The 9,815-nt window shown below is 42.2% G+C and overlaps 1 protein-coding gene across 1 annotated transcript; it reads left to right on the forward strand.

Annotated features, from left to right (window-relative positions):
- The first annotated feature begins 4,889 nt into the window (after window positions 1-4,889).
- LOC118784710 (tyrosyl-DNA phosphodiesterase 2) lies at window positions 4,890-9,198 on the forward strand. Its single transcript, XM_036539096.1, has 5 exons — window positions 4,890-5,472; window positions 5,943-6,034; window positions 7,137-7,255; window positions 7,936-8,106; window positions 8,699-9,198. Exons 1-5 carry the CDS (start codon window positions 5,225-5,227, stop codon window positions 9,008-9,010), a joined length of 942 nt encoding a protein of 313 aa, XP_036394989.1. The 5' UTR covers window positions 4,890-5,224; the 3' UTR covers window positions 9,011-9,198.
- Window positions 9,199-9,815: the final 617 nt, after the last annotated feature.

Consider the following 9,815-nt stretch of genomic DNA (forward strand, 5'->3'; position numbering starts at 1 on the left):
AGATGTAATTGCTGCATAAAGTAAACCTATGGCAAATGAACTTGAATTAGAATGCAAAGAATGAACACCATATTTAGAATTGGCTGCAAATGATCATTGGTATCTCTCATACTTTTACCTGGTCTTCTCTTTGAGCAGCAAGGGGAGAGCACTCTTGCTGGAAGATGAGGAAAGCTGGCAGGAGAAATTCATGGCCAGGAGGCTTTTTTTTCCCAGTTATCCACTACAAAATGCTGTATGTCTTGGCCCACCCCAAGCATTTGGCCTAGTTTCCCTTTCTAAGAAGTGTTTGGGACTGCTACGCATCCTATGAGACCACTATTACACAGCCTTCTTTTGATAGTACTTTTGCTGATTGGAGTGTTGCGTTCTGTATTTAATAAATTCTGTATCTATGATGAATTTGTTTTTCTATCTCTGTGAACAAAGCTTTATGTATTGATCTTCTGATGTTGTGGTCACTTTTGGTCTGCCTGATTGTGCTTTGGATACAACTGATCTAGTTTCTGGTAAATGTCTGATTCTTAGCGTTCCTTGTTAAACAGTGAAAAGCTGTTGCTCTCATGCCTGGTCAATCGAGCCATTGTGCTGAGATCAAAAATGTGTTTGAAATGTTGCTTGCATAACCTGTATTGATAGTCACCGCATTGAGCTCTTCTATTAGGAGGTTCACCACTTTCTCTGACTCAGCTTAACCCAGGTTTGTCACTTAAACCACGTACTCGGAATCCCCCTGTTTGTGCGATATCTCCTACACATGTTGAGGGATTTTGACCAACATCCACAAATTCAGCCATCATAAACAGTACATGACAGGATTAGGTACTCAAGGTCATGGGGGCAAAGGTCAAGGTAAATTCCATCTAGGGCATACGAGGTTACAGCAGGTGGAGGCATACCAATTGATGCTTTGCGTCAAGTTCGTCTTCATTCATTTTTTGTTTTCATGTTTCTTTAAATATTGTTCACATTGTTTCTGTTAAGATTCTATTTATATTTGTGTTCTTTTACCGTTGTTTATGTCATTACACCTCCTATATGTATTGTTTGTTTTTATTTCCAATATGCATTGTATATATTAGAGTTGGGACCAGTCTGATCCCATATCAGCATCAGGTGCTGATACTGACATAATTCACTCATCGGATATCAGACTCAGGTAAAATTATGTGTATATGTATTTATTTATTTAAGTTCTAACAACCACAGTAGATGACAGCTTACAGTCAACTTCATTTATTTACCAACCATCCTAGCGAACAGTGAGGTACCCGGCCGTTGATTCAGCTTCACATCCCAATGCCGCAGTTAGCAATAGAATCACTAGTTAAACATACACGGCACTCACACATTCTGTTTACCAGCTCCCTTCCTGGTCCATCAGCATTCTTGTACCGTGTGGAAGCACGCGCTGCATTAGGGCTAGTACCTTATTCACTCTCCCAGGACAGTGGAAGAGGATTGTTTGGAATGGGGTTGGTGAGTTTGTGTATGTATTATTGATTTGTTGTATATGCTGTATGTAATTTCATGATTGTATGGGAGAAAATGTGTATGGTTATTTGTATGTACTTTGGTGTAATTCTGTGCACTATATTATGTGTTCTATATGGGGCTGTAACTGTTGATGTGTTATTCAGTGGGCATTGTTCCCTATCCAAGTGGGCTCTCCTTATTAGCCAGTAATTCATGGCTTTAAGGGTGAAAGGGAGAGAGAAGGAGGTGAGAGCTTGCTGTGAGGCTGATCTTGAATTAGAGGGTTCTGTTGTGAGTTTGCATTGCATACTATTTGTTTGCTTTGTTTTCTTTTTGTAAGTCTTTTGTTTGCTATTTTTTGTATACTGCACTTTTGAACACTGTAAATAAACTATTTCTCAGAGACAACTTTGAGCGGCCTACTGGCTTTCCACCCTCTTTTACCACCAAGAGCTTTTTGGTCACACTCATCTCTTAAGTGAGGTGGGGTTGAAAAGTCCTGATCTCATATTTGGTATCGTATCAGTATGGTAACGGTATCAGCAGATATATATTTATATTTCTAAATTGATATGTTGTTTATATAGTTTGTAGCAATCTCATTGCATTGTATGGCTAGGAGAAATGCAATGTTGTTAACCTAAATAAAATGTCTCGCGGTTTAAATAAATTGTTCTGTTAAAGCATTGTCCTGCAGATTGCAGTTCATGATTTTCTATTTTTACAGTGTAATGCAGTTTTGACTTTTATTAGTACACAAGGGATTGGGAATAAAGTGCTGTCTGCAGACTACTTTTATCTAGATGTAGCCGTGACATCTGAAAAGCCTGCAGACACTGGGAGGCATGAGCTGTAGCCCAGTTTTGAAATACTAATACTACAGATATTCATTGCATTTTCCTGTTAAGATTTTTGTTGAGTTGTACACTACCTGTTCATAATTCCAATAAAACAGCCATTTAGACACGTATGACGTGCCTGAGTTGCAAATGAACGACATATTTCCTGTGTATAAGTGCTGGGATGCAACATTTAATATAAGAGCTATAAAATCAAACATCTATAGATTGAAATTCATGTAGCTCACATGTACAGATGTCACCTGCAATAGGGTTGTTTAAAAAACAAAGCTGACCGCGGTCATTTCCGGAAATACGATCTCCGACCAGGGTACGACGTCGCGGCAACCTTATATGATAACGTTTGCAAGTGACCAAGGGACGACGTCGCGGCAACGTAATCCAGGTACCGTGAAATAACGTCTGCAACCGACTAATGCACTACGTCGCGACAACGTTATCCACGCGACCAAATGGCTACATTCTCTTAAAAACATTGCTGCGACGTCACAAGAACGTCGCCATAAGGTAATGTCGCGGTGACCAAATGAGCACTTACTGGCGACGTTGCTGCAACGTCGTGTGTTAGCTGGGCACGTCCTTGATTTGCAAAGGCGGTTTCCTCATGAACTCAATGTCGTTTTAGCCCAGTGCTCTTTAAACGACTGTTGTAGCTAGCCGTGTCGCCCCAGTCAATCCACTGTGTCAACGAGTGGGAGCCCTGAGTTACCTGTTTAATGGGTTTACTGTGCATGCGGTCGTCTTTTAACATGAGTTCAACGTATCCTGAAATCAAATTTTATTTAACGCACAGTAGTTTAAACAGTACAGAAACTAGCTAGCTAGCCTATAGGCTATAATCGCTGTTGTCAAATTATTCAAAAAATGACTAACGTGAAACTGGTCGCTAAATAAATCCACACACGCCTATCACTATCATCTACCATACTTAGTCTTTAACGATCTAATGCCTGTTTTTTTTTTATCTTTTCCCGAGGAGCGGGTGGATGTTTGAGGCTTAGGTTCAGGTTGATCGTGCTTGTGTGTTTTTTGATAATGACGCAGTCACCCCCCGGAAATTATATCCGGGTTTAATTTCTGGAGAAACAGAAGCTCTAGGTTGTGCAAATTTACAACAGGAACCATTTCTGATAAGGTGAACAACAGTACAGACTTTGTTTCCCACAAGCGGCACAGTGGCAGATGGAGAAGCTAGACGCTGTGAAAAGGTAAGTTTCAGGAATGACTTATACTTATAAATACAGATATTATAAATACTGTCACTCACTGTAGTAATACTGTACTGTAATAATTAACTAACTAGAATAAAATATTTTCATGGCACTTCACATACAGCGATCAGAAAACAAACAGTGAAAGTCAAACAAGCTGTCAGGGCTCAGGCAGGGACTCAGGCGCGGACCACGGGAGCTTCGGGTTCCAAGCGTCTTTGATAGAATCGTGAGGCAGAATCGTTAATCAGAAAACGGGCAGGGTCGAAAACCGGAAGGCAGTCCGTGGACAGAGCGAGGATCGGGAAACGGGAGCAGGCAAGGTCGGGAACCGGACAGGCAGGCGATCAGGCGAACGAGACAAGGAGGCAGGCAAAAAACGAGGTCTGGGAAAAAGCAGGGTCAAAAAACGAGAAACCGGCAGACAGAAGCAAAACGCAAACGGCGGGGACGAAACAGGCGAAAAACACTGTGACGAACTAGCAACAGGACAGGGAAAAGCAGGGAAGATATAGGGCAGGGCAGACGAGGGAATGGGAAGCAGGTGTGCAGGCAATCAGGCGGGCGGAGACCGGGCGGGGAGCGGGGCAGGACTAAAACACAAGGAAAACAAAAGCACATGGGCAAAGGAAAAAACAAAAACACAACAGCTAAGGAGGCGGAGCACTGACACAAACAGAAGCAATACTAGCATACGCGGGTAGCAAGGATACAACTTCAAATTAAAATGATGTGAAGAGTCAAAATGTTAAATAAAAGTTTCAAATAGTTTTCTCAGAGGAGTACGGTGTTGTGCCCACAGCAGCACCCTCAGTACTCCCCCAATGTATGTCATCCCATCGATTGTTATGTTTGCTGTGTATTCAAAAACAAAACAAATAAACTCCACACTAGCGTAGCATTTTAACTTGTATCTTACTGACCTCTTGTAAAACCTTACGATGTCTACTCTTAGCATAGTGATGCACTTATTTGTAAGGGTAAGAACGTCAGCTAAATGATGCAATATAATGAGTAGTATTGATTTAGCAATTACATTTTTATATTCAGCGTGCAGGAGTGTCGGTGTAACAAACTCAGTGTTAGCTTGTACTTCTCTGTGAGAGGGGAGGGGTTTGGCACCTATTTTCAGAATCACACTATGATATTACCAGAGAACCAGAAGGGGGTGGCAGAGACTGAAGCAAGCTCTCTAAGAGGCTGACAATGGAAAGGACCACACATCCCCAGAACCAACAGGAGGAGGAGGTGGAAAATGTGGAGAAAGAGGTAAAAAAGAAGGAGAAGGATGAGCAGAAGGATGGAGTAAAGAAAGTAGAGAAGAGGAAAGATGAGGTGGAGGAGAAGGAGGAGAAGGTGGAGGAAAACCAGGGAGGAGAGGCAAAGAGGGTGGAGGTGAAAGAGGAGCAAGATGCCAAGGGGAAGAGGGTGGAGAACAAGCAGCACCAGGTGGTGGAGGACACATTTCACCAGGGCAAAGATGTGAGTACATTTTCCCAAGGTCTGTCTCTCCAGGAACAGTCACCACTGGAACGGTCTCCCCAGGAGCACCTTTGTTACAATCAGCCTCAGCAGGATCAGTCTACCCTGACACAGTCACACCGGAAACAACTACCTAAGGAGCAGCCTCACCAGGAACAGTCACCAAAGGAACAGCATCACCAGGAACAGTCAGCAATGGAACAGGCTCCACAGGAACAGCCACTGAAGGAAGAAGCTCCACAGGAACAGCTGTCAAAGCAACAGCCTCACCAGGAACAGCCACCAAAAGAACAGCCTCGCCAGGATCAATCTGACCAGGCTCAGTCCTTCCAGGGTGACGTGAAGGACAAGGGTAGGCTCACGGTTCTGACTTGGAACATCGACGGGCTGGACCCAGAGGATATCTTGGAGCGTCTCAAGGAACTTATCTCCACCCTGCAAAAGTAAGAGTTGCACTATCCTTCACACATTGAGGCTAGCCACGTCAGGGCAGCAGGTGCTCATCTCACCACTGCTTTCAAGCTAGATGATACATTCATTTTGCAGGGGCTCATGGCAATGACATGTAACTGATTGACCAGGGTTACACTCACATTTCTTCAGAAATTGTCATTACCCATTAGCCTCAGAGGTCTGTTGTTGAACATCGATCATTGCTGTTGAGGTCTACTGTTACTCAAAGCTCTACGGCCAGAATTATCACATGCTAATGTAATTTTTCTGGGCTAGCCATACTTCAGAAACCTGTTTTCTCTCAATGAATAAACTTAGTTTGAACTATAAATCTGCTAGTTTGTATCTTGAAATCAATTGTGCTGTAAATACGATTGTGACACTTTGATGCTGTTTATGTAGAGGACTGCCTAAAATGGCATGCGCTGCCATTGTCACCATCTGTCTTTTCCCTCAAAAGGTACTGTCCAGATGTCATACTGTTGCAAGAACTTATCCCACCGATTGTACCAACCTTGCTGAAGTGCTTGAAGACATATGACTTTCTCAGAGGTATGGGCTGTGTAGTAACATTGTTAGTTTTAACTGCTGAGACTACTGCAGTTAAAACTACTGCTTTTTTTCCCTCTCAAATCTGAAAACAGAACATGCAGTAGCTCAATGGACAGCATATGACAAAGCATTGACCAGTAAGTACACACTGAATACACATGTTGTATAGTACATGTATAATGGATAATACACTTATGCACTGGTTATTTGTGCCAAACACTTAAATGAGGTTTTCCACAGTCTACCCTTTCAGTTGTGGTTGAACCAGTAACCCTGATCTTCTATAGGTCAAACCTCTGTTTACGATGTGGTCACCTATTATTTCCCTTACTACATTAGGATCAGCAGACAGCCCAGGTCTGACCGCATGTTCTTGACTCCAGCTTCAACCATAACCGTGACCACCATTACAAGCACTACTACACACACAACCTCAACCACAACCTTGTTTGTCGAACTACCTGCTCCGTATTTTCACACTACTTCTGTTTTGCACTTTCAGCTTTTAAAACAGTGCTGATATGACCATATCATAGTGGTGTCCTCTATTTGACACACACAGATAAGGCAAATCTTAGTGAAGAGTACAGACATTTCTAAAAGAAATACTAATCAGAAGCTTTGCCATAAGGAAAATACAATGTGGAATGTTCTTTTAACTTAAGGACTGTCATTTTCAAAATTGAAAGGGAGTCTTAAAAATTATATTTCTGATGTCAGCTACTGAAACTCTTAAGAGTTTTGCAAAACTTGGATTTTGGAGTGATTATATGAATGAAGAGTTTTGAAAACATTCTAGACTGTGCATCATCAAAAAAAAAAACTGGTTGAAGTGGTTGATAACGACTCCATTCACTTTTTGATTTGACTATCTAGATAATTTTAAAAATTGCTTAGTATGACAATTAAATGAACTGTATGTACATTTTCGAATGAAACAACGTTCAAAATACTACATTTGAAAAGTTTGATTGATTTCTAAAAGGACAATGACTCAAAGCTTTAATTGGTTATCCTACAAAATGAACCTGTTGATCAGTTAAACCTTACATCCTAGGTGTTTACATCTATTCCGTATCGTAACTTTAAATTCCCATTTCAGGGAAAGAAAGTGGTTACTTCACTGGCATAATGCTGAGAAAGTCACGGGTGCAGCTCCTGCAGAAAGACATAGTGAATTATCCCACCACCGAAATGGGCAGGAACCTGCTAATGGCACAGGTAAGATGAGACCAGCCCTGTCATGACTGCAGTTATTGACACCTGATGACTCATAAGACCAATGTAAAAGACATCCACACTTATTTTCTAAGTGTTAAGTGTTATTTTATAGGTGTTAGCTAAAATGTATTTTATATTTTCATATATTTGCCTTTGAAGCAGGGTCTTGTGTAGAACAGTGGTATGGGATTAAGATCTTTGCTTTTTGTATGTATAGCTGAGAAAAAGTATCAAAGGCAGAGAATTTGCAAACTCAGTTTGGGCTCTTGAGTTTTGCCCTTTGTCACAGTCTTTCAAAAAAACATACCAACATACCATTGGGGGCGACAGTGGCTCAGGAGGTAGAGCAGTCGACTGGGGATTGGAAGGTCCCTGGTTTGAATCTGGCTCATCCTGGCAGAGTGTCGAAGTGTCTTTGAGCAAGACACTGTACCCCCAACAGCTCCCAGTGGCCAGTTGGTAAGCCTGTATAGCAGCCTCTGCCACTGGTAGGTAGATGTGAGGCATATAACTGTAAAGTGCTTTGAGTACTCAAATGAGTAGAAAAGCGCTATATAAATGCAGTCCATTTACCAAAGAAAGCACAACAAATGCAAAATCGAGCTGCTGATGCCTCTGAGGGCACGATCCATGTCCGTTCTGCCTGCTTTGCCTGAATATTGCTCTTTGCTGTGTGGAAGGTCAAATTCTTCGACCACAATCTGTGCGTGATGACGTCGCACCTGGAGAGCTGCAAGGAGAGCTCGCAGGAGCGCCTCAACCAGCTGAGAAGGGTGTGGAAGAGGATGAGGGAGGCCGACGAAAGCCTCACTGTCATATTCGGCGGGGACACCAACCTGAGGGACTGGGAGGTCAGAGAATAAAAGCCTGACTTTTTTCACTTCCTGGGTCACACTTCAGTGAAAAGTCACACTGGCAGTGAAAAGGGTCCAGCTACAATAACTACTTCTTTATCATGAAACAAAATCATATCAATTTCCCCTAAAATTTAACTAAGCTCCTTTGGTCACAGACAATGTACCTATTGTTTGAAATAACTAACTTTTAGTCATTGGGTACAGGTGGTTATTTGGGATGAAATGTCTTAGGCTTGTGATGTAAATAAAGGACCATTGTTGCAATATTTGAAAATACAGCTCATTTGCTGTTAACATAAATTGTTGATATATATAGTTTGTATATAATAACCTCATTTCTTAATTATATCTACAGTACAAGGATTCAACCAAATCAAGAAAGAAATTTTCAGTTTTCCTGAAAATCTGAATCAAGTTGTCTTGATTGTTTGATTGTTTCCTCTTTATGTGCGCGGTTGTCTGTGTGCATGTCTGTGTGTGTTGTGTGCATGTTTTATCATACCTGTGTGTTTTTGTGCGTGTGTGTTTGTGCATGCACGCATGTACGTGTGTGCGTGTGTGTGCTTGTGTGTATCTCCATGGACAGGTGAAAAAGCTGGGAGGTCTGCCTGAGGGCATCTCTGATGTCTGGGAGCTTCTGGGCCAGCCGGAGGACTGCAGGTACACCTGGGACACCACCACCAACAACAACAAGGACCTGCCGTTCCCTGCGCGGCTGCGGTTCGACCGCGTTTTCATCCGGGCTGCCAAGGAGGGAGCGCAGGTGGTCCCCGAGACCATGGTGCTGGTGGGGCAGGAGCGGCTGAGCTGCGGGAGATTCACCAGCGATCACTGGGCAATCCTCTGCACCTTCTCCATCACGGAGGGACACGACGGGCCTCCCCAAAACAGCTCTTAACAGATAGAAATTTTTAAAAAAACACCTGGTAGATTTTTCTCTATGTAATGGCCTGCAATGGCACAGTTAGAGGACACACCACTACTATAATCCTAAATTTCAGATACAGTATTTTAAGCAAAGCTTCAGTTTGAGATGCAGTGGCTCTCATTCTTTGTCTCAACTTATTGTTGTATTGTTGTGCATGTTTATTTAATTGACAGGTTTGCTCAGTCTGACAATACACTATATTTTGTCATATACTTAAGGTTGATATTGATTTAAATCAAACTATGTTTCACTAAGAGATACTATAACAGATTCAATAAATTCACCAATCTTGGTGCAAAATGGCTGTACATTTTGTTCCATCTATAACATACAGACATAAGTTATTCTGTTTTGTCTGTCCTGGGAGCCCTCCAGCCCCCATAGTCCTCAGACCAGATGAGATGGCATCATACTGCCCCTAGTGGTCAGGATGAGTTAGCGAAGCGTATATAGAATGAGGTGCATTTTTGCACTCCAGGGCTGCACGTTTTTGTTTTTGTATGTTGCATCTGCACCTCAGGGCCAAAATTTTTTGTTTTTGTGTTTTGCACTGCAGAGCCACCGTATAAAACACTATTTTGGTTGAACTTCACAGGTGAGTACAATGGCAGAAATGCAATAACACTGCTGCATTTAGCAACAGCAGTTACCTGGGCTTCCCTCTGAGGATGTTGTACATCGCACATTATTTTATTTTATGTGAACAATAGCCTACATCAACTGATTCGCAGGTAGAAGGCATACTCTCCCCACTCCTTATCTCAAGTACAGTGAA

The sequence above is a fragment of the Megalops cyprinoides genome, chromosome 10 (genome assembly GCF_013368585.1).
Source record: "Megalops cyprinoides isolate fMegCyp1 chromosome 10, fMegCyp1.pri, whole genome shotgun sequence".
Taxonomy (NCBI): Eukaryota; Metazoa; Chordata; class Actinopteri; order Elopiformes; family Megalopidae; genus Megalops; species Megalops cyprinoides.